We start from the raw sequence: 24820 nt of genomic DNA, 5'->3' as shown, positions 1-24820 counted from the left end.
TTACACACTTTATAACAACAGTAATGAAAATTATGCCAATTATATATAAAAGTATAGACAGACTTCTTGAGATAACAGTTATACTGAACAATGAAACATCCTTTTATAGTCATGAGTAGAATTAGTAAGATGCGTAACTATAGCAGAATATAGATCAGCATGTTTAGTCTGCTTACATGTCTCAATCTGACCCATTGCTGTCTGGGGGAAACAAAAGAAATTAATATTTTTTTAAATCCATGCTGGCCCTAAATTGAAACATTTACTGCCTTATTTTTTTGGTTACGGCTTCCCCCTCCCCCCCCCCCCCATTAATTTAGCTGTAAACATTATAAAAAATGCATAAAAATGCATTAAAAATGCTTAAATCTGAACATGAATGCCTGATTCTCCTCTTCAAGACAGGTTTTGCAGGGCTTAGATCTAGAACAAGGTGCACCCTGTGCCCTGTGAAGATTGTTTCACATTTACTCATCTCCTTGTTGGTAAAAAATTTTCACCATTCTTGTAATAAGACCAGAGCACCATTTCTTTACTATCCACATACAAGCACTGTGCTTCATGGAAGGTCCGCTTCAGCTTGCAAATGATGATCATGGCAGCAGGGGAATCAGGTCAGCTGGATCTTTCTCACCATCCTGTCCTTCCTCTGCTTTTAAGATTTTTCTTTTTCACCTCATACTTTTTTTTCTTTTTTTTTTTTTTTAACACTTGGCAAGTTTATCATTGTACATAAGTATATACTTCTAATGTTTGAACTAAAAAAAATCTAAGCAGTTTTTGACAGAAATTCTAAGAAGCCTTATTTCAGAAAAGGAGCACTCCAGCACATGAATAGCAAATTCTGCAAACTCATTTCAGTGCAGCCCTTAACACCTGGCATCTGCCTCTTTTGGCTGGCTGCTCCATGAAAGGAGTCTTCAAATCTGTTTTTAACAGGTGTAAATAATAGTCACAAGGAGGTAAGTTTTATCATACAGAGAGGAGTCCAACAGAACTTTTACTGCAAGTTCTAATTTGACTGTTTTGGTGCCTTTAGCGACTGCTGCAGTATGTCAAAAAAAGGAAAGGTGGTGCCAATTCAGATCTAGCACACGCAGTTCTGAGTTTTTATGAAATCTTTTGACGACCAGTTCTTCCTCATGTCTTCTCCAAACCTGGTTCTCTCAGTTGTTCAGAAGCTTAGAAGTCCCTATTTCACTACTGCCATGCAGAAAAGAAATGCAAGAAAAATATTAAAAGTCAGAAGCCCACACTCCAGTACTGTATTTGCTAGCATGATGTGGTCCCTCCCACCTCACTATGGTGTAGTTTTGCTCCAAATACCCATCCTTAAGTTCTTTTCAGAGCACCTACCACAATCAGGAACTCTGTTTAAAAGCCATACAGTTCATTTCCTTCAAACCCTACCCTAACAAAATGTAATTTAACCTTCAAACATATTTTGACCTTGTTTCAGAAGCTTCAGTTTGTTCTTTTCTCCTTTGCCTTCCATTTGCAAAACAGCTAAAGATTTACTGAAGAAAAACTTCTCTTTACTTTCCAGCAGTGGTTTATGATTTAGCTTAGTGGATGCTCAAAAAATTGCATGACTGTTACTTCTCCTCAGCCTGGATTTCTCATAGCTTAGAACCCCCCTTACTCTAGAATACTTATTACTGCTTCATATTTGCCTCTGGGTTTTGGGTTGTGGGTTTTGGTTTGTTGTTTTTGGTTTTTTTTTTTGTTAAATGCAGATAAATGCAGATAAATGATATAAACATCTACAATTCCCGTAAGTCTCTTTTGACCAAACTAATTTATAACAAATATGAGCAGCTCTGTATCTGACACAAACAGTCAAGAAATTGGAAACATGTGGATGTAACTTTTAAAGACAATCCCCGTTTTTTTTTTGTTGGTGCACCAACTGCTCTCTCTGGATACGTAAATCATGTTGTACAAATACACAACTGTCTTGCTTCTGGCTAATTTACACTTGCTGTGTCTATGTGCACCACAGCAGCCTGGACCAAGTAGCTGTGTCTACACTGCAGAGGAGGAAAAGCTTCAAAGCTGCACATAAGCCAGGTTTATCAGCTGTCTGCATTACTTACCTGTTAGAGCATCCTAAAGGCCAGCTCAGGGCTAAATTTGCTGGCACACCTTTGAGAGGAAAGCCTTGGGAGTGGTGCACCACACTTCAGCGTGCATTATAACATACCCTGTGTGACATGTGTCCAGGCCCTCACAGCATATGCTAGGTCCACAACTGACTTTATATTTTATTTGCTCTCTGTATCATGTCACGTACTTCATGGTAGGCAAAAAAGCAACCTGGGACAAATTACTTTTGTTTCATGACAGGAGGGTGATGTGAACATGCAGGTCTTGGGCAAACTGCTAGCTTCAAAGTACTGCTGGTTCTGGCAGCAAGTACATGTGTCTACCTATTACTTTCTTCAAATCTCTGAGGGGAATTCATTGGACTGATGCTGTTATCTCGAAGTAGCTTTTACCTGACTAGCTCAAAGGTCAAGAAATGCCTTTTTTGTTTGTTTGTAAACAAAGGAGGAAAAAAAAAAGGTATTTAACTGCAGTATGCATGTGAACATTACTTTTCCCCAGGCAACATCAGTGTTTAACACTGCTGTTTATCAAGATGCCGGCCTGCATTTTACAGTCAAAGATCTCTGTCATTTGCAGATCATACATAGCTCATGCAGTGTGACTGAGCTTCTTGACACCACCATCCTCAAATACACCAACTACGCTGTGTGGGACCACCTCTGAATGTGGGAAGGTAGGCTGCCTATGAATATTAAATTACATTTTTCCGATGAGACTGCAAAAATACTGTAAACCAGTGCCAACCGTGGTGGTATGGTGTACATGCAGAACTGTGAACACCCCAGAATTGCTGGCACTGGTAACAGCTTTTAGCCCACAGTAAGCTGGACTAGAGGTAAAACGTGCCCTCCTCCCAGACTCTAAAATCCTCTCGCTACCCTGAAAACAGAAGCTGTTTAAGGAATGCACAGCTGCAAGAGGATCTGCTTCACTCTTCACACAGTAAACTCTGCTCAACTGTGGAAACGTTTTGAGCTTTTTAAAGGTAAATATGTATGTTTCCAGTTATCCACCAGATGGAGCTCATACCTCCCCATCACACAAATTATGAACATCTGCAAAGTTAAAGCTCTTCAGAGATACTACAAAGGATGCAGTTTCTTTCACTCATAAAAGAGGAAGTCTGTGATTAGCTGGATGTTTACAAATAAAAGGAGGATCTGGAGATAGATCAAAGATAACTCCCCAGATTTGGCATAATACCAGGTTCCTGTACTAATAGCTTCTGCATCAGTTTGTTACATTATGTGATTGATCTCATCATGTATTAATAATGCTTTTTTAATTCTTAGCACATTTATTAGAAGTCTTACAATTCAGACAGCTGAAAAAAAATTATAAAAAGAACACCCCACTGCTAACAAGATCTCCCAGGTTCCATTTAAGAGAAGCACCTGCTGGGTTCTTCCTTACCCTGCTTTCTGCAACGTAAAGGGTATCAAGAGGCAAAGATAAGCACAGTTCCAAAATCTGAAGAATTAAATACTTCAAGCTTAGTAAACAGGAGCAGTAGCATTTAAAGCCTGTTCTCTAATGATCTAAACAGCTCCGATGGCCCAGTCATACTATACAGGCTTTTTACTGAACAGTCTATAGTTCATCCAGGATTTCAGTAACTTTGGCACAGCCCCAATGACTGGGGAGAAAAGCAGATCCAAAATAAAAGATTATGGTGTGTGAAATACACTGAATTAATGTATATGTGTTTTAAGGGACATCTTTGTTTTGACTTTGGGTAACAAACCAACATAGCCTGTGAGGTCTGGAAGGCCACAGACTATTCCTGCTTTCATAGTACTGCTCTGTTTGAAGCTAGTATTTCTATTTGGGGTCTAAGCCACACTGAACTTGATCAAATAAACATTCTCCAAACAAAACTGCCTTTGAAGTGTTTAACTCTTTGCCCAGCAAACTGAAGTTGAAGGACCTGTAATAATTACTGTAAGATTTTTTGTGTATTAAGCAACTTATTTTTCAAAGTTACTTATCATCAGGATCTCTGTCTTCTCTGGCAGAACTGACCATGTTAGCAACAGCTTTTAAAATCTGTGGAACACAACCCTGTCTGAAAGCAGACTAGGTGGGGCTCATTCTTGTACTTCAGGCATGCAGACTGTGCCAGTGTCATGTTTGGCAGCATATAGAAGTATACACAAATTAATCTACTTGATAGCAGAGCAGCCCAGAGATCCAAACTCTCTCCTGGGCTGTGGGACATACTAGGACAATTTCTTCATCTGTTCTAAGGGATCCTACCCTGTGTTTCCTCTATACTACTACTGTATCTGTCCTGAAAGAGGGATATTCTAGATTTCATCTCTTAAATTGTTTCCACTTTGTGTAAGTAGTTAAATAACCAATGGCTAGAAACCCAGACCTAAGTAGTTTGGCAGCTGGGGCTCTACCAGCAGGTACCAATAGAGGAACCCCATAGGCAGGGAGGAAATAGGCACTGTCTTTAGCATCCTGAAAAAAAGCTCTCATAATGACTTGTGTAAAAGGAAAGACTGTAACTGATACCAGAAGTATCTGGTGTATCTGTTGCCAAAACCAGAAGTAATCTATGGTATTCGGCAAACTCTTTTTTTTTTTTTTTTTTTAGCCAGCGTATCTGCATTTCCACAAACTTTCGTGGTCTTGGGGCTTTTGCCGTGGAGAGAAGGACATTGTATTATTTCTCCCATCCATTTTCTGGGGAGTTAGAAGCAGAAGCCTCTCTGGTGACCATCCCCAATATAGTGGGATGGTTACCTAAAAAAGGGGAGGATAGATTATTACTGAGTTGCATAGGTTCAATTGAATATGTGAGAACTATTGCAAAAGGCAAATTCTTAGCCCTAGTCACTGCTTTAAAACAGGAAGAAAGCACATCTTCCCATTTCAAAATAACACAAGGCAAATAGAAGAGCCAGAAGGATGATTTTTTTTTAAATAGCAGCTTTGTCATCAAAGGAGATGGGGGAGAAGATATGGGAAAAGACTGATTTTTACATCTTTCATGCTGGCAACGCTGCTGCTGCAGAGACAGTAGCAATTCCTGACACTGGTGGCGCTTTCCCTGACAGACAGGTTGCGAAACCAAGGGCTTGCAGACAGTCCTGATTTCCACTGGATGTCCCACAATGCACACAGCCTCCAAGAGCTGTCTTCTTATTCCCTATCAGGAGTCTTGGGATGTCTACAAAACCACAGATGTACCGAGATCATCTCTGATTTGCAACCAAAAAAAAACTACACCCCAAAATCTCAATTGATGCAAATCACAGCTTAGTTTGAGTGAAAACAACAGCAACACTAGGATTTCCTCAGAGAGGGAAGTTCTTGAACAGCTCTGAAAGAGCTAATTATTTTTTTTCTCCCATAGGAAATGCTAGATGCTGCATTGTTCTTGTGGTTGTAGCTGCAGGAAGATTTACTATGGTTTTATTATGCCGGAGGGCAAAAGGATTAAAACCTTTCTGTTTTCTTGCAAGAGAAAAGATACTGACCACTTCTGAAATTCTAGGTTCTTGGGGTGAGGTGTGACACGGTAGCTACACAAAACCAGTTAGTCGAAATCTGGCCTTGGACTATCTGCCTGTTTCTCATTTCATAATTTTGTTCCTATATTTTCAATTACTTATGTATATGGACTGTGCACAAATTACTGAAAGTAGTTTCTCTGAAAGCATGAGGCACGTCACTGTTTTCCTTGTTGACGTAAAACAAAACCCAAACCAGAACAAAAAAACAAAACTACAAGACACTTGTGGGCAAAAATGACCCAAATTAAAATCTGGTAGCATTTCTTCTGTAAAGTTGTCACTGGTCATTCAAATACATAACAAGGAACATGGGCTGTTTGTCTCAGGGCTGAATATTTATAGTCATGATGAACTGACTCCTGAGTCATGAGGTCTGTGGCACTGTACCAAATTAAGATTTGTCTTTCTGCATGAAAAAAATAAAATAGAATTAATTCCAGAATTGTAGAAGTGACTGTAGAAGTGGCAGAAGACACTTAATTTATAAAACATGTCCTCGGTATCTCCCCCCTTCAAAATCTCAACCTAGTAACACGTCTTGAGACTACACTGCACAGCAGTATTTTAGGAGTTTTCTGGAAGTTGAAAGAGAACACAGAAAACTGAGAACTACAGAAAAGTCAGCTTTTACAAACATGTTCCTAATTTCTAGCCTTAAACAGATTTTTACTAAGTGAAATTAGAGATGCTTTGTCCTGTAGGTCTTTAAGTCTGTGACAAGCATCAAACCAGCTGAGAATCAGGGAAATCAGAGTATTTGATTTTTAACTGTTTTAGATCAGAAATCGCTTAGAAGTCAGAAGCAAGCACATGTGGATGCAACAGATACTGCCAGCATCTTCTTAAGGAATTGTCCTGAGTTTTCAGTATTAGTTCAGAAAGTAGATGACTGCTCCTTTTATCACAAGACCCAGAGAAGTGCATGTTGTGAGTGGTGAGGGGCACGGAGCAGTAGGAGAGCAGGGGTCCAGCTGCCAAGCATGTGAGCAGCACAGCTGCATCTGGGCCCACAGCTAGAGGGCACAAAGACCAGAGGAAGGTGGAAGCCAGTCCTGGTGTTTGGCTGCACAAGGGGCCCAGCTCGTTCCTGGCCTTAGGCCAGGCCAACTACACGAACCGAGTAGCGTGGAATGCCACACAGTCTGTTTCAAGAAAGGTTAAGAAAGCTCCAGAGCATATTTGAGGGATGAACTGAACACAGGAGGGTTTCCAGTTCTTGTAAAGAGGGCAGATAGCATAGTTGTGTCTCATTTGTACGTAAGAGGCTGGGCTGCCTTTTTTCCTTATCAGGAAATAGGAGATGAATGTAAGAGTTCAGTTTCCACGAGGATGCTTGGGGGAGACAGAGACCAAGTTAAGCTCAGGATGTGCTCTGAGTGCTGCCACAGCTGGTTTAAGCAAACGAGCCCTCTCCCAGCCACTTATTTCTCCCCTCAAGTCACCCCTTCTATTTTGGTAGCACTAAACCTGACATAGAGCCGGAGAGGAAAGCACAGCGGGGAACTGGTCCAGCCAAAAACCAGCCCCACAGGGAATAAAAAAAGGCCCATTGTTTGATTCAATTCATTGTGAAGCTACCTAAATATGTGCTTTTGACAATGGAGAGGGTGGCACACAAGGGCTATGAGAGCTGAAACGAGGTGGGGAAGGAGTAAGGAGCTACTAGGGCTCAAGGTGGCACTGCCTTCAGGAGCAAACTTACATCCTCGCCAGCAGCCGAGATAGTCATGATACTTTAGCACTAGTAAGTTAAAATACAATAGTGTAGTTACTTTTATAACAATGTATTTTTAATATATTGGGCAGTACATTTCCTGTCTAGGGCTTTGAATAAAAAGTATGCTGAACTTTTCTCCATTAACCTGTTAAATAGGTACGTCTCCTAATAAAAGCATAAATTTGTAGAATTCTGATATTCTAATTATTCAAATCAAGATTTCTCCACAGACCTGTTGGCTACAAGTATCATACACAAAAGGAAATACTCTTTGAACTCAAAAGTTGCCAATAAGCATTTACAAATAGATGTAAACATTTCCTCTGAAACTGAAAAAGAAATTTAACAGCTTTTGTGGCATTTTGAAGCTCATTGCAGTCTTCATAAATTCCCTCTTCTTAACTTTCAGTAAACTCTGAAAGCTAAGAGCTAGGCTGGCTATTTACAGATTATTTTCAGGGTTGCAGCCCACACCACTGCCAGAGTTAGGAGAACAACAGAACATAGAGAGGTCCTCCAAAAGTAAGAATAGATCACTTAAAAACATAAGTCAGAACATCCAGCTGGTCTTTCTCTTTCTGGCTGTGCCGTGTGCAATGTGGTATGTTTACATCTCCACTCTCAAAGATCAAGTGCTTTGACACTCTAAAAGACCATATAGCATAGTAAGGAGATGCAAAGGAACTATGCTATGATGCCATAGTACAAATTTGTTAGAGGAAACAGAAGTCTAAATGAAGTATTGTTTGCTGCCCTTCACTATCTTTCAAGTAACAGTAACATTTCTAAGGTATCCTAACTGCAGTTGTTTTGTTGTTGGATTGTTTTCGTTTTTTTTTCAGGTCTGCTTTCGCTCTGTCTGCACAGCAAGCAATGCTTATCATGATAGAAGTGCTGAAACACAATCATTTCACTCTCCTGCTGATGTCCCATTCTGGGGAGAACACCCCAGTCCTCACGAGTGAGCAGCCCCAGACTACCTCAGCACCCACCCCTTTTCCCCTTCACAACAGCCAAATTCCTTCTGCAACTCCAGGCCTTTTCTTCAATAGTCCCATGCTGTTCCCCCCCCCGCATGCTTTTACACCTCACCATAAACACTCTCCCCATCTATTTGCAAGCCAGGCTATTCTCTCTATGCCTCAGTACCTTTGATTTGCTCTCCTATGTTCCCCGTGATAACTTTTCAGGCTACTTTCTGCTTTTCTCTGCCTACATACAAGTAGATCCACTCTTAAGCTCCCTGAAGTGCAATTCATGCTCTTTTTGAGCCCTACAATGGATATGCATACACGTGAACTCCAAGGCCCTCAGTTTTGTTTCACAAGAACAGGAAAAACAGTTATTCAAGTTCATTTGGAAAGGTTTAACAAACTTTCTTTTGAAAGGCTACTACAACACAGCTTATAATTGAAAACAAAGGTATCGGGGGGTGTTCATAAAGTTAGATAGTACACATAAATACCATCATTCCCAGTTCATCCATTTAACTTCTGTAGTTGTGAGGTCTACTTACACTGAGAAGTCACTTTTTTCTGAAATGTTTTTGGGTCAAGTTCAAGCTAATACACTGTAAACAAGGGCTCCTGACCCCGAGCAGGAGTCTCCATAAATCACCCTTAGCCCTTCACTGTATTGAGGAACAATCTCTTAGTTTGCAGAGGTCACCTCCTCCTTTTCAATGAAGTCTTTAATTTAGTCTTTGCTGCACCACCACAGCCCTTCCCCAGCGTAGGAGCTGTCTGTACTTGGTGTGCAATCTGGGTGTGCAGTAGTGAGCTAATCACAGGGGCTGACAGCTCCCCCAGCCAGGCTAAGTCATTCTCTGGTCTATAGGACGTTTCATCCATTCCTTCAACTGCCCCCTCCATGCCACCTTTGGGATTTGCTTCCCATTGCACAGCTCTAATCCTGCCCCTCCAGACTTTGCCACTCCATCCCACTCAGGATCTCTGTTCCCACTCAGCCTTCCCACTCTCCAAGTGCCACGAGAACTTTCTGCCAACTCCCCCAGCACCTCCCAGTTCTCCCTCACTTCCCTTGGCAGCATTTCCCAATGCAGACATAGCTGGTACCATAAGGGATAACATGTATGTCAGAGAACTGTCATGTGAGGTGTATTACCCACCTCTGAACTCTTCCACTACAGCACTTTATTAGCTAGTTCGTCTTTAAGATGATCATTATATTTAACTATTTTGTCTTTTTAAGATCTTAACAGTCACCTTAACACTGATTCCCGTGCTAAAAAGAATTAAAATACCCATCCCGCTTATTTGATCTCTTACACACTGAGTTTTAGTCTGGGTTGGGATGAGGAACGTGGAATAAATTCTGAGGGGGCAGCTCTGAATTAATTGAAATGCTGGAGTACATTCATGTCCATGGTCTTTTTGGCCCCGGGATTATTCAGGACTTGGTTGACTTCATCATCATACAAGAAAACACAGGACTGAGCAGTTAGGGCAAAACTAGCTAAAGGCCTGAACTGCACCTGAAGCAGTCACCACCTAGGGAGCCAGCTGCTGGCAAAGGACTGAGGTCTGGCAGCAGGGTCCTTCTCCATCAGTGCGTAAACACACACATCTACCAACCAAGAGAAATTCAAATGCATGTTTAGAACTGAATAAATGCAAGGCGACTCATACCGATTTAAACAGTTACAGTGGAGACTCTGAACTGTATTAATTTCTCTAACAAGCCTAACATTACAGCTCAATACCCATCATAATCCCCTGCATAATCCCCAAGAAACAACAAGGGATAAAAACTCAACTCTGACAGTGACAAGTGCATGAAAGCCCTGGACTAGATTCAAAGCCCCGGCTCCTATTCTCAACCCCTGCCTCACTGAACTGATGTCAGCTGGTACTTAGTAGAATTTTTAAATTCAATTAAGAGACAACCTACACAGATGAGGGCTATACTAGAATCAGAAAGGAATCTTAAAAGGCATAAAATGTCTTTACATTTATTAAGCAAACTCTGCAGTCTTGTTATATTCCTGTTGAAAACCAGAACATTCAGAACGTATCATGAAAACACAAAACAGAAAGGCTAAGGTTCACATGAGCCACACTCCCCCTTCCCCTCCCCGCCCAAGCAATGGGACTATCTTCACACCCATCCATCCCACTTTTAACTTCCCAACACAAGCAGTAAGGCACCATTTACAGCTAGGCTGAAAAAGAGTCTTCAATGCATATTGCCATTCTGCATTCCTAGCAATCCACCACAGCCACTCTTCCCTTGTATAGTAAGATAAGCAGGTTATATATACCCACACAGGTACAGGTAGTAAAAGAAATGCCAACATCACTTGTACAGTTCTGCTAGTACTTCAAGTCTGGAAAATGACCACTCTGCTGGGAACTCCTCGGGTATCCCAACAGGCATTAACTCCCTTTCCCTTTGCATACACCGATTCAAATCTCCATGGTTTAACTGAGTCTATGTGCTCTCACTCCTGGGATGCACCTTCCAACAAAGCCAAGAAGCAGAGGACCAGGACAGCCAGCTCTGCCCTTACAGACAGAGAGCAAAGGATTATTTCTTGGCATCTTTTTGTCATTTTGAAAATGAATTTGGGGATGATGAACAATTATGCTCTTGCACATTAATGGCTGTTATCTAAAATCTGTACATGAAGAAACAACACATGGAAATATTAAAGCACTCATCTTACGGAAATGGATCCGAGAACTGTTTAATAGCAGTCAGTGAAGGGGTAACATTGTGCTTTTAATCTACAGGTTAAAAATAATGATTTGTATATCTACTTAGTAAAACAATAAAATTAAGAACAGAAACTTGTATTAGGAAACAGTGAAAATGTAATAATTAAACACATGATGCTTTTCAAAGCTATATACTTAATGAGCCTAAATAGACACCTATGGTTAGAAGGGTCTTAAAAAAAATAATAAAAAAAGAGACCTATTTTGGTTTTTTTTTACTTTTTTTTTTTTCTGTACTATACTGTATGCCTTGCTTTGGTGTTCTCTCTGCTGCCAACTTAATGCTTTAACAGTATTTACACTTATGTTCTTTTCAAATGCTTGGCATTATAGTGAGATCTCATATCTTTCCTCAAATTAAATTTTGCTCCACATACTCCACATGTATACAGATGAACATCCATGTGCTGCTCCAGTTGCTCATTATTTGGGAATATCTGAAAGCAGACCTGGCATATAGTCTCTCCAGCTGATAAGTGAGATATCATATGCCGTACATGGTCATGTTTTCGGAAGTTTCCTTGATCACAAATGGAACAGACATACCTGGCCATGCCTTTGTGCATATCATTGTGGAGCCGCAACTGGCGCTCTCTTAAGAACTGCTTCCCACATGTCTGACAAACAAACTGTTTTTCCTTGGTATGAACGGTATAGTGTTCCCGCAAGTGGCAACGCTGATAAAATCCTTTCCCACAAAGATTGCAGAAATGCTTACGTCTGTGATCCCTCTCGTTCTCTTCCATCATGGAGTTCTTGAACAGATCTTGCTCCAGGCAGTTTGACATATGTTCAACCGCAAGGTTTTCAGTTTCAAAACGCTGACCGCAATTAGGGCATCGGAAAGGACAGGCTGAATGCTTGTATAACTGTTTTTTTTGAAGGCTGTTCATTGGGAAGTGACTGTCTCTGAAGTCCTCCAGCATCTCTGCAAACATCATGTCCCTTATTTCCGACTGCTCTTCAGGGTTTTCTTCTAAGTCCATTTTCTCCTCAGAATTTCTGATACCATTCATGGTCAGATCCTGGGGTTCTCCACACGTCTGCGCATGATCTTGTAACTGCTTGCCTTTGACCAGTATTTGACCACACTTGCCACAAGCACATATATTTTCTATGTGTTTGGATAAATAATGAGAGGACAAATCCTCCTCGGTGATTGTTAACCCACAAAGTTCACAGGGAGCATTCTCCATGTCTTCCTGAACTGAAGGAGCCTTCCTGTTAAGGTGCCGCGGACTTTTCAAGCACTTTCTTTCATCCTCATCCATGGATAAACGGGGTTTTAATGTCCTCCGAGCACTTCTCTTCTCTCTGATCTCTTCCTCAACATAGTACCTGTAAAGCGGCTCTTCCTGTTCATCATCTAGGTCATCATTGTCAGAGGACTCATTGCAGTCTTTATCTGTCACCTTAATAATATTAAAATCCTTCAGTTCATCAGCAGGATTGTCCTCTGGTTCCATCTTGATAACAATCCTCTTCCTCTCAGAGGCTCTACTTCCTTCTTCACCTGATGTCTCAGAGGCAACCGTGCTGCTTTTTCTGCTCGTGACGTTTGACACAGGAGACGAAGAATCGTCCACTGCTTGGCTCAAGTCCCCCTTGTGTTTTTCTGTTTGTGTGGAGATAACTTTAGAAGTAGAGTCCTTTTCATTAAAGTCAATTTTTTCAGTACTGTAGTACCTGGCACTTTGGTAGGAATGCCTGTTAGTGCACGTTAACACGTGCTCATCCAGTAGCTTTTCACAGCTAAAACTAAACCCGCAGCTGTCACAGGTGAAGCTTCTTCCAAAGCGGCGTGAGTGGGACACACGCTCTTTTGTGTGAGAGAATTTGGACGTGGTGCTTTTTTTGCAGACATCAAACAGTTGTTCGGGGAAGCTGCTTAGTTGCAAAGCTTCCTCATCAGGCTCTTTGTTATGGGATGTATTTACTGTTGAACTTGGCGGCTCCATGCCCCACCTGTTTGCTTCGCTGCCATTTCTGCCAAGCGTGTCTTCATACATTCTCACGCCAAATATCATTTTGCTATTCTGGGTGCTAGAAGCAGAAGATGAACATTTTAAACCAGATGAGTCTGTATCCTGTATATCTTCTAGACATTCAGGTACATTATATAGCTGTAAATAGTTCATGGCCACTTTAAACTGCTCAAAATTGGTGGGGGCTGTCATAATTTTTCCTAAATACATGAACTGTAAAATCAGATCAAAGCATTCAGCGCTAATCTTCATGTTGCTTAGATTCAGCTGGGCTGTAGTGTGTTGATGGTTCATAAAAAACATCCTAAAATAGGAGCTGCACGCAGCAAGGACTGCTTTGTGTGCCTGAAAATAAATATCATCGATAGCAATACAGCAGTCACACAGAAAGCCCCACTCTCTTTGGTTGTTTAGCTGCTGAAGGACATAGTTGCTGTGGCTGGTTCTTGCCATCTTGTACTTCAATTATAACCCTGCATAAAGAAAAAGACATCTGTTAGATCACGAGCACAAAAACAAAACCTACTTAAACGGAGGGGGGAAATGCCATCATTTTCCTCTGTAGGTCCTCCTATTCTCACACTGTTTGTGGTTCAGCTTCCTGTCTGGAGATCTTCACTGGTAACTACTTACAAATATTGATGCCAGTGAAAACGTCCATAACTCCATGCTCTCACCATGCTCTAGACTTACAAGACTAGTAAACTAATAAACGTAACAACTGCACATGTCAATCAGAGCTGCACTGCTAAAATATAAATTAGCAAATGTATCTCAAAGTCCTGCAGCCAAGATTTTCAGATATGAATTCTGAATGCAGAACTTCAAAAACCTCACAGGGCAGACTTCTGTAAGATGGCCCAAAGACAACACTTATACAAGGTAAGCTGACTCTCAAGAGTAAGCTTACCTTATGAGGTAAATAACCACTCTTCAGTCTCATCTTACATTTTTCACCTGTCAGTCCAATGGGTATACGATACAACACATAGAACACATAGTTCAAGCTCAAACCAGCCTTTCCCTCCCCATTAAAGGAACCTGAGAAGATACATCAGCAGAGCATCCACACAAGCTGCATCCACACAAGCTGCATCCACACGCTTTTGCTCTTCGGGGCAGCTCAGGGACAGTTTCAACCTTATCTGCAAAGCATCTTGCAAACCAGGAACTGCAAACTCAAAGGCATTCTCAGAAGTACAGGGCAGCCCAGCTGTGGTGGCATGTCCCACGTACAAGCCCGCTGCAGATGGTGACCAGGCTAGCTGCGTGACAACCACACAGACTGCACAGAGGCAGGAAGTGGTGCATGCTGTGCCTCCAACTGCTTTCAAAACCACTCGTTCAGAGTACTGTAATATAACCAAAACACGTAGATGGGAGACCAGACAAAGGAAAACTTCACAATGGAGAACTGCGAAAGCTAGCAAGGCAGAGGTGAGGCCACGGTGAAATGAAGCCTTGACAAAGACTAGAGGGAAAGGTCTATGAGTGCTGAGGGTTGCTGTAAGTGAAAGGGCTAATTTGTCCTCAAGAGAAAAGAGGAAGAAAAGATACTGATTTATGTTAACAAAAATATCCAGAAGAAATGTGTTGTACAGAGGAGGCGTGCATTTGATTTACAGAAGATAAACTTCAACTGCAGCCACATCCAACAGCTAGTCACTACTTACTTTGGAAAACCTTCACCTACATACATAATTATACTAACTGCACAAGGAGGGAGGAGAGAAACCAAAAGAGAGTATGAACAATGCCCTAAGTGAAATGAAAAACCTAAAGCAGTAACAAGCATTCTTAACATTTTGCAAGGTTATTGCAAAGAATGCAAACAACTGTAAGAGATCTGTACAAATAATGCATGCATTAAATGGCATTTTATGACTCAATTTTTTAAGCTGTCCAAAATTTAAACAAAATACACACAGAAATGCTCCCTGTTCTTTTTCCCCTAACAGTTTGCATCTCCTAGAGGCTGAGAAAAGGGTGGAGAAATTAAATTCCACAATTAGTACTGAATTTGCAAGTCATAGGTGTTGCCTGGCTTGTTTAGTAGCAAACCTAATGTTAAGTCACCATTCTTCATTCCATGAAGGACTGCCATGGAAGAAACATGCTCAAGCTCTCAAGACAAGAACATTCTCACCCCACTTGGTAATATTCCCTGCTGACTACTCATATAGCACCACCTACAGATCACCACCAGCACAAGACCTTGTCTGGCAACAGGACCCTTATGATTTGGGTTGACCTGTAGTGAGACAATGAGCAACTGCATGGCAGCTGTGCACCTCTGCTCTCAACCCAATCCTCTCAACACCCAAAACTCAGGGCAAGCACCCTGCCAATAATAATTCTCTGACCAGTTGGCCCAATGGTGTTCACTGCAGAAATACAACTCACGGCATGGAATGAATGTAATGGTTTTGTTAATGACTTGCACAGGGGTGGCTTTCAAAGTAGGATAACCTCTGAGAACTTCACACCGTTTCTACAGAAATTGATTACAGTCTAAGTCATTGGGCATATTTGGGTGTTTCTGTGAAAACCAGCAAAGCTCTCCACACCAAGTAATAATAAAAGTGCACTTCATATTCTTCCAAGTGCTTTTCTTGGATTTGAGGCAATTCATTAGATGCTTACATGCAACTCAGTATACTGTATCAAGTATTAAGAACAGCAGCCACATAATGACAAAGGATTGACTTCAACTTCCACATTATAAGAGTAAACCAAAAGAAAGCGCAAAGGCACCACAGGCCTCTTGGCATGAACTGCCATCAAGACAAGCAAAGGCTCAGGACAGCTCGTTTTTATCTCCTCATCCTCATAAAGTGGCAAATTTTGTATAATTTTTTTTGCCCTACACTATAAGTACTCCATCATGTCCTCCAATAGCAAAACAGCAGTACAAGCAGCAAGGCTGGACCAAAAAGAAGGTCACAAACTATGTGCACACACCTGCAGACCGGGGCATTTCCAAATGGTGGGAAAGATCTGGCAGCTACTGGAGTGACAGCATGCAAACTCATCAGAATTTTCCATGTTTCCTCCTTCTTTGAAGAAGGTGAAATACATTTTCCTTTTGGCAGGGGAACTCTTGCAGAGCCTTCAGCACAAGTCCCAGTATGTAACAATGACCCACTGGCAATGCCCACCTCCTGCAACGGCTCTGGAAAAAGCCAGCTGGAGCATGAGATCACTTGGCCGGGATAGCAAGGTGCTCAGATACCCAGGCTCTCCTTCGGTAGTACTACACATAGGTATTAAAATAGAGAGTGCTTGAAGTTATTTATGTTAATGAAAGCATTGGCATCCTCCCTCTGGATGCTGTATTAACCTGCTGGATGTAACTATATATTTACAGCTGCCAACACTTCCCACTATGACAGCCTGTGTTGGGCTATTTAAAACTTTGACATATTTCAACCAGCAAAGGCAAAACTTCCCCTTGGAATTGTCTGCTTTGGACTGATTCGTTCTTCTTTTTTCCTTCACAGAAAATTTCAGTCAAAATGGGTCCAAAAATGAAGCTAGAAAAAAGCTTTCATCTATTATTTCATTATTTCTTTTTCTTTTAAAAAAGTTTCTTTTCCAAAATCTTTGAAGAGAGACTTCATAGGAGAGAAAGTGCTATGACTTGGCTATGTTGTCACAATATAAAAATCTGCCTGAATCTGGCCAAGCTATAAGCTTGACAGGGAGAAGACAGAAATTACCAGTTTGTTCACATGTAAGACTTCTGTTAGTTACTAAAGTTTCAGCTTACAGCTTCACTGAGAACATTTAACCCTCTTGCAGCTCCTCTGTACACAGGGTCCTGCCTGAGCCATCCCACCCATGATGAAACCCTCCTTTTGTGCAGAGCTCTGCCATGGGTTTAAACTCCAAAAGGGTAGATACAAACTAGATACAAGGAATAAAGTTTTTATTATGAGTGTGGTGAAACACTGGCACAGGTTTTGCAGAGAGGTGGTAAATGCCTCATCCCTTACAGGCTAGGCTGGATGGAGCTCTGAGCAACCTCATCTAGTTCAAGATGTCCCTGCTCATTGCAGGTGGGTTGCATTAAATGGCCTTTAAAGGCTCATGCAAACCCAAACCACTCCATGATTCTGTGTCACCTCCACAAAGTCACAGCAGGGCTTGCTGGAGATTGCTCTGTACCACAACTCACTGATGGGTTTTAGCATCCCTCCTGGTAGCTAGATGGAGAATCATAGAATGGTTTGGGTTGGAAAGGACCTTAAGATAATCTGGTTCCTACACCCTGCCATGGGCAGGGACACCTTCCACTAGAGCAGGTTGCTCAAAGCTCCTTCCAACCTGGCCTTGAACACTGCCAGGAATGGAGCATTCACAACTTCCTTGGGCAACCCATTCCAGTGCCTCACCACCCTTACAGTAAAGAACTTCTTCCTTATATCTAACCTGAACTTCCTCTGTTTTATTTTAAATCCACCACCCCTTGTCCTGTCACTACAGTCCCTAATGAATAGTCCCTCTCCAGCATCCCTATAGGCCCCCTTCAGATACTGGAAGGCTGCTATGAGGTCTCCACGCAGCCTTCTCTTCTCCAGGCTGAACAGCCCCAACTTCCTCAGCCTGTCTTCATATGGGAGGTGCTCCAGTCCCCTGATCATCCTCGTGGCCCTCCTCTGGACTTTGCAGAGCTGAATGCAGTACTCCAGGTGGAGCCTCAGCACAGCAGAGTAGAGGCATGGGATCACCTCCCTCGCCCTGCTGGCCATGCTCCTTCTGATGCAGCCAAGGACATAAAAGGCTCCACAGTGAGAGACATGACCTGTTCCTGCCGCTACTCTGTCCCATTCCTAACAGCCAGGTTCCGGCCCAGCTGCGCTGCTGCAAGGTGGGAGCTCACCCCGCAGGCAAGAGGATGCATGGTTCTGGGTGACGAGAGCCAGACCCAGAAGAGGACTTGGTGAAAACACAGGGAGATTGGGAAATGTAAGAACGTGAGGGAAAGCCTATGTTAATGGAGAAAGCAGGGAGAGGCCCGCTGGGCCTCTGAGCGGAGTGCTGAGCTGAAAGTGGACTGCTCATTCGGCACCGCACTCAGAGATGAGAGTGGAGGACAAAACCAAGAATCTCACAGCAATGAACACTGCCTTGGAGAACAGCATCCCACCACCATCATTGCCAGAACAGGTCATTTCAACCTTTATTTTTTAGTTGTCTGGCTTGCATTTTTTGGATGTCCAGTTTACTCACACAGTGAAACATTATCAACATCAGCTGAGGCCAATGGGAGCTATCCTCTGTAGGTATTAATCACCGAGTATCTTGGAAAATTAAAGCTTTACACAGGCAAGTTTGTCAATCCAAAATTTGCAAGTATTTTTGACTTTCTCTTCTATTTCAAAAACAGGAAAGATGCCAGCCACTTGCTCAATGGACTAGCACACTGCCTTTGTGAAGCACCCGAATGCTGTAGTCACGAACAACCCACATCCACAAGGAACACAAGTAACTTCATCTTCAGCAGTGATCGATTTATGCACTGAATACAGCAATGGGCCGCAGTGTAAGCAACAGTGAACACTGCAGAGTTATTCTGAAAAAAATCAGCTAGAAAAGCATCTGATATGAAAAGTGAAGATATTTGAGTCAGGTATGATTACTCTGATTTTCAAATTTAAAGTCTCTATAGGCATTTTATTTTCCTAATAAGTGTTTATTTTTCACACTGACATGCTTTGATTCAAGCTGTCTGTCTGCTACCAGGTATTTTCTTTTGAGTCAGTTCTCAGATACTACTGCTATTCGGATGTTACCATGAACAAGGTTATATGCGCTATTACACTAACCAAACATGCTGTTTAGAAGTCTGCTAACAAGAATGAACAGGTATTTACTACAGCTCCATGTAGGTTGGTTTTTTTTTCATTTCCTCACACACAAATTTTTCTGAGATGTGTTAAAACTAAGTAAGCCAAAAAGTCCTAAAGAAAAGAACTGGTAAAGTTCTTTTGCTAACTTTGCTGTCTTTAAAAAAGACATACCACAAGGTTCAGAACTTAGGAGTCTTTTGGCTCCTAAAATTAGTAAGTGGTTTTCAAAACCCAGCATTTCCACTGCTGAGCCGGCAAAACGGAGCACTTACACGCTCAGTTACTGGCTGCTTTTCTCTGGAAACGAAGAGCAGGCTGGATAAAAGTATAATACATGAGTGGAGAATTTGGTGCTAATAGAAAATAAGACTGGAAAACCTCAAGAAAACAATGCCCAGTTATCCAAAGACACAAGCACACAGGCACCAAAAAGCAAATTCCCCACTACAGTCTGATACCATGTATCCCACATGGCACAGGTTCCAAAGAACTCTCCTCCCTAAAGAGTTTATCTGCCTTTGTGGGTCAGATCCACCACAGATCCTGGATTCCTAAACAACAGCACCCAGATGCTCAAGAGAAAATTGTACACGTCTAAATTCGCCATGTGATGCCTGACAAGCTTAGGTGTTCATGTAGTGCACTGACCATGGAGCTATTAGCAGGCTCCATGTTTTTAACTGGACATACTTAACAGGAAGCCACTCAGTACTGTGTAGTCTAAGAAGGTGCCTCAGTTTACACTAATATTGCAGAAACAGCAAAGACCTTGGGGCCAGGTGACCACCTCAACAGCGGGAATGGGCAAGACGCAGTTTGCAATGCAAGCGTAGCCTTGATCATGAATTAAAACAATTATGGGAATTCCATGCACTGCCAGGGAAAATCTAATTAAGCTCCATTATTCAGGCTACAAAGGACTGAATGTATAATTTATCCTCCTCCCATAGCCCTTCCAGTCAGCTGCCTTCAAGCATGCTAGTTGTGAAGCCATCCCCAATGAAGTAGATACTCATCTTCAGACACATCCTGATGGATGAATTAACTCATTTTAAACAGACTTGTGGCCAACATATAGAAACAAGTTTCAGCTGACACTCAGGCTACTGAAAGGTAAGATGCTCCAAAGCCCTGAACCACGAGCTGTCAGAGCCAACTCAACAGGCAGTTCTCTGCTTATTCAGCATCCATGTCCACAAATGAGAAACAACTGTCAAAATTTAGCAAGTTATTAATTAAAAAATTTAGACAAAGTTTAGCAAGTTTCTCAGTTGCTAATTGAGAATTAAGATGTACTGCATGCTCTTAGGTAAGAACACTCCTCTAAAAACAAGGAATAAGGTGTCAGAAAACCACTGGTGAATAAAATAAGAGTTTGCACTAAAGCCCCATCTCAAAAAACTTTAGATGAGATCTATGGAGTACAAGTACCAGAGAGAACTTGCACAGCCTTTTAAACTAACTTGCTAGCCACAGAGTATTACTCTAGAAAGTCACAGTTATCTTTTATCTGACACCTTTACAGTCGTAAAAAGTTGTCACAACAAGGTAATAATATGTTTAAAAGAAACAATTAGTGGGGAAAAAATTATGACACCCCATTTATGCCTCATAGCAGAGCAACAAGCCTTTTCATCCATGCTCTTTCAAGAGCTTTCAAGAGGCATCTTGGTGGTTTAGCCATCTGTTGCGACCCTTAAATGAAGATACATGTACCTTCCAGGAAAGCATCCCTGGTTACATACAAGTTGCACTTTGGCTAACAACTTGCTGGATGCATATGAATGAAACACAGTAACTTGTGATACACAGGTCCAGCTACAGATTTCATTGGCTCTTTCTGGTCTTAAATGCTTCACATTTTACCTGCAGCACATAAAAAAGATAAAGCCACTAAAGTCTCCATCCAATGAAACAACTTTAATACGGGGGGGAGGGGGGGGGGAGCAACAGCCAGCTAATTCTGGAGAGTTTTGCAGTGGCACAATACACATGAAGAAAAAATTACAAGACAAATCTGAGGATATAGATGGTCTTCATGCAGATTATGTTAGCTATTGTGCCCACACGCTGGGTCTGCAGCAGAACTCTCTGGGTGGTGGTGTATACTGTGCCCAAGCAGAGGGCAGGCAGGATAACCCAACCACTGGGAACCACTGGTCAAACTGAAAAATGCACACATGGCTTCTCACGCTACATGCGTGCAAGGTCTGGAAGGACTCTAGTGAGAGGTCCAGCTGTAACAACTAAGGGGAAGGACACTGGAATTTTTATCAGGAAACTTTCATTATCTCAATTCTGAACAGCTATTTTGTTTCCCTACAGATGGTAAGTAACTACTAAGGCTTTGTGCATCCTTTACTTTCAGGGCTCTCCACTGTCAGCAACAGTGGAAATCTGTGAAAGAAGCAATTAACACATTCAAGTAGAGAAAGTATCTAAAAACCCAAATCACTGGTTGGTATGAGCACTCAATGTAACTGCTGCAAATTCCTGTGCCAGTGACAAACAACACCGGTTGAGCATGATGAAGACAAAACTTGTGCAAGCAGAGCTAGAGCATCTGTGATCTTATTCCACACAAAATGTTCCGGCTACGAGGAAGAAGGGGCTTCTATTACTTTTCCCGGCTTCCCACGCCACACCAACCCATGTCTTCATTACCAACATCCTCCTGCAGCAGTCTGTGAACACACACACACACCCCGGTGCCTGTTGGTTCACTGCTACCTCGAACAGGAGCAGAGTGCAACTAATACGACTTGTTCCTCCTCAGGTTTTCTGGCCAGTCACCGAAAAATCTCTTCATGATGTAGTCAACTTGCTGTGCTGCTGCTGCTAAGAAAATCTCTGCCAGCACTGCAACCATTCGTGTTTAGCCAGTTTTCCCCACGGCCAGATGGTCTTAACACCTCTCCCCCGCTTACCATGAAAGCTTAAGTTGTAATTTGGCAAAAATGAGAAGCCTCCATGCCCCCTGCTCATGGCTGCTGTGTGGGTTTTTCCAAGAGCTGTAATGAGGAATGTTAAACAAACACCTTTAATTAAAGGAATGCTTGTTTAATGTAATTAAATGCCTAAGGAACACCACACTGTTGCAGCCCTGGACAGATCTGCAGTATGTGCTTGCAATACTCTAGTGCAAGGAAAATAATGCAAGCAAATGACATAAGCCGGCAGTAAATACCAAATATTACACAGCATCCAACCCATGCTATCAATTTACCAATGCCTACGTGTCAAGAGGAACCGGCACTCATCTACCAGCTGACAAATAGGCCTAACTTGAGAGTCTCAGTTACAAAAAAAAAATTAAAAATGGAAAAGAATAAAACCCTGGCCCCAAACCCACAGCGTTTTCAGTCCCCTCTACTCCTTCTGCTACTTTTCTAGCCTTTGAGGAACGAGACTTGCGACACTGCTCCCAGAGCAACACAAGGCTTGTTTTTATGTGACAAAACTATTCCCTTTCCTTTCCAGCCGCCTCCAAGGCGATCCTGGGCACTGCCAGCCCCGAGTGAAACCCAAGTCCGCTGCCTGGCAGGGTGGAGCATTCCCTCCAGGCTGCAGCTCCACTCAGTTCTTCGTTCAACTACTGCAACTCGCTCGAAGTTTTGTTTTGTTTTCAGAACAGAGGGAGCAGGGTCAGGACCCCCTGGCCTGCTGCCGGGGGGACAGGGCTCGCCGGCGATAACGGCACTGGGGATGTTTAACGTGACTTCCAGCCTCGCAGCGAGCCGGGCAGCGCCGTGTCCTTCCTGGCCCCGCGCCTCCGCACCTCCCTAGGCCGCTTCTCGTTTCTCAGCGCGGCTCCCCACCGAGAGCCCCGGCACCCCCCCACCCGCTTCCGCCGGGCCCCGCCGACGGGCGCCGCGCCCGCGGCCCCTTCCTCTCTCCGCCACCCCGCAGGTGGAGCGCGCCCGCCCGGCTCCGCGCAACGCGAAACAACCGCGCCAGACCCGCCACCGCGGCGCCGCCACTGCTCGGCCCCCGCACAGCCCGGGCGGCGCCGTGCTGTACCGCGCCGTGCCGTACCATACCGTGCCGTACCATACCGTGCCGTGCCGCGCTGTGGCAGGCCGCCTGGCGCAAGGTCACGGCGGCGGCCGCTCGCCAGGGACCGGCAGAGGCTGGAAAGCCCCTACCTGGCAGCGCCGCTCCCCCCGCAACACTATGGCGGGCCATGCCGCGGCCGGCGCCGCTCGGCACTTCCCACCTCCCGCCGCCGGCGGAGCTGCGGCCGCCGCGCTGCCTCCTGCCTCCCTCCTCCCCAGCGCCCGGCGGCGGCCCCCGGACACGGCGCGGAGGGGCGCGCAGCCCCGCTTACCCGCTGCGAGGGGAAGCGGCGGCCGCCGAAGGGAAACTGCCCGCGCCGCTCCCGCCGCTGCTGCTTTTGCTGCTGCCGCCGCGGCTGCAACAAAGGACTTCCGCCCCGCCGCGCCTGCTGCTGCCGCAGCGCCGGCTCCGCCGCGACCGCACGGAGCCGGACCCCTCCCCTCGGCGGCCGGCGGCTCCCGGCCCCGCCGCTGCCAGCGCTGCTGCGCCGCCGCCAATGCCCGGGCCCGGCGGGCGGCTCCCTGCCGCGCTCCCCTCTCCTCCCATGCCGCCGGGGAGGCGGCGGGGCCGGCGCGGCGCGGCCCGGGCTAGCGCTGGCGGCGCCCCCTCCCCATGTGCCACAAGCCCGGCCCTCCGCCGCCTCTCCCCCCTCCCTCGGCCGGCGAAGCCATTCGGGGAGACCTGGAGCGGAGCATCATCCGCTGGCGGGCGCCCGGCCGGGACCCTCACTGCTGGGCGGTCCCGACCCGCTCCCGGGTGGGAGCCCGCCCCCTCCCCGCGCACCGGGGCTCGCCCCACGGGACGGGATGTCCTCTTCCCTTCCTCAAGCCAGCCCTGACTGGCGGTAACGGAGAAGTCTCGGTTACCCACGTGGACGTCCAACGTTTCAGTTGTGTACCCGCAGTCTTCAGGCCTGCGCTACAGCTTCGTTGCAAGAAAATCAACTGCAAGTTGCATGAGAAAGTGTTTCCTTTTTGCTGCAATTTTCACTTGTCAGTATCACTGCCTTCCCTCGTCGAGTTCTAAAGTGATGCAGGGAGCACAGGGGTTGGCATGATCCCTGCCACACATCCTGAGGACAGCCCTCTTGAGATTTTTTTCCATCTTTCTAGGTGCTTTCCCAGGCCCTCTTCCCATCACTCTCCAGACCTCTCTTGTCTAACAGCATCCAGCTCCTCTCATGCTGGTTCGTGTGAGCAAATGCGATTTCCCGAAGCTGCGGGCGGCCCCTCTGCTACCTGCCACAGTGCTGCGAGCGATCACAAGCCAAGTCGGGCTTTCCCCCGTCTTGCCACTTGACTTTCCCGCCCCCAAAGTGACATTTGTCATTCAGCGTAAGCATCGGAAGTGTTTCATCTGCACAGCTCTTTCACTCAGATCCGGTTTCTAGAGGTATCATCATTTTAATGTTTGCTGCAGCTATCCAAGATCCCTCTTAGCTCCGGACAAGTGGAAGGGGAAAATTTAATTGTAGCTAAGTTAAAATACTTTATTAAAATTTTTAGAATCACAAAAGTAACCAAAAAGCAACAATATGTCACAATGTCAAAATGAACCAGCATCAATCCCCGCTTCAGTGACTGACAAGGTTTTCCTGAAGCATCCCTCTATCATGCAAGAAAAAACAGGATAAACCCAACTAACATAATCCCAATTTCCAAATGGGACATCACCCTGTCCTCCTGGGTCTGTCTGAGCATTTTTTTAACCACTACAAAATAAAAGTGGAGCTTTCAACATGTGTCTCAAAAAAAAACCTTATTTTTTCCCCTCACCCCACTCCTGCTGTGGCTCCAGAGTGTGATGCCTGTAGCGGTGCTGAGGGAAAAAACCTCTGCAG

At 44.1% G+C, this 24820-nt stretch overlaps 1 protein-coding gene and 1 long non-coding RNA gene across 7 annotated transcripts; one reads left to right on the top strand and one right to left on the bottom strand.

The window, feature by feature from the left end:
* Window positions 1-315: 315 nt before the first annotated feature.
* On the bottom strand, window positions 316-23987 carry ZBTB1 (zinc finger and BTB domain containing 1). 6 transcript variants are annotated; one of them, XM_057416241.1, is made up of 3 exons: window positions 23252-23456; window positions 11806-13545; window positions 316-1203 (listed from the first exon to the last, which is right to left on the bottom strand). In XM_057416241.1, the coding sequence occupies exons 2-3, from the start codon at window positions 13523-13525 to the stop codon at window positions 1193-1195; spliced, it is 1731 nt and encodes a 576-aa protein (XP_057272224.1). In that variant the 5' UTR covers window positions 13526-13545; window positions 23252-23456; the 3' UTR covers window positions 316-1192. The 6 variants fall into 6 exon arrangements, with proteins under 6 accessions (XP_057272224.1, XP_057272223.1, XP_057272220.1 ...); XM_057416240.1 differs by having other exon boundaries at window positions 11634-13545; window positions 23252-23455; XM_057416237.1 differs by lacking the exons at window positions 316-1203; window positions 23252-23456 and adding an exon at window positions 23851-23987 and having other exon boundaries at window positions 11041-13545.
* LOC130602919 (uncharacterized) lies at window positions 1896-3986 on the top strand. Its single transcript, XR_008973012.1, has 2 exons — window positions 1896-2782; window positions 3402-3986. It is a non-coding gene; the product is annotated as an uncharacterized LOC130602919 (long non-coding RNA).
* Window positions 23988-24820: the final 833 nt, after the last annotated feature.

This window comes from Pezoporus wallicus, unplaced genomic scaffold (genome assembly GCF_028554395.1).
Source record: "Pezoporus wallicus isolate ANWC-B61680 ecotype Strahan unplaced genomic scaffold, APGP_CSIRO_Pwel_v1 scaffold_2146, whole genome shotgun sequence".
NCBI lineage: Eukaryota > Metazoa > Chordata > Aves > Psittaciformes > Psittacidae > Pezoporus > Pezoporus wallicus.
This window is presented reverse-complemented; position numbering and strand designations above follow the sequence as displayed.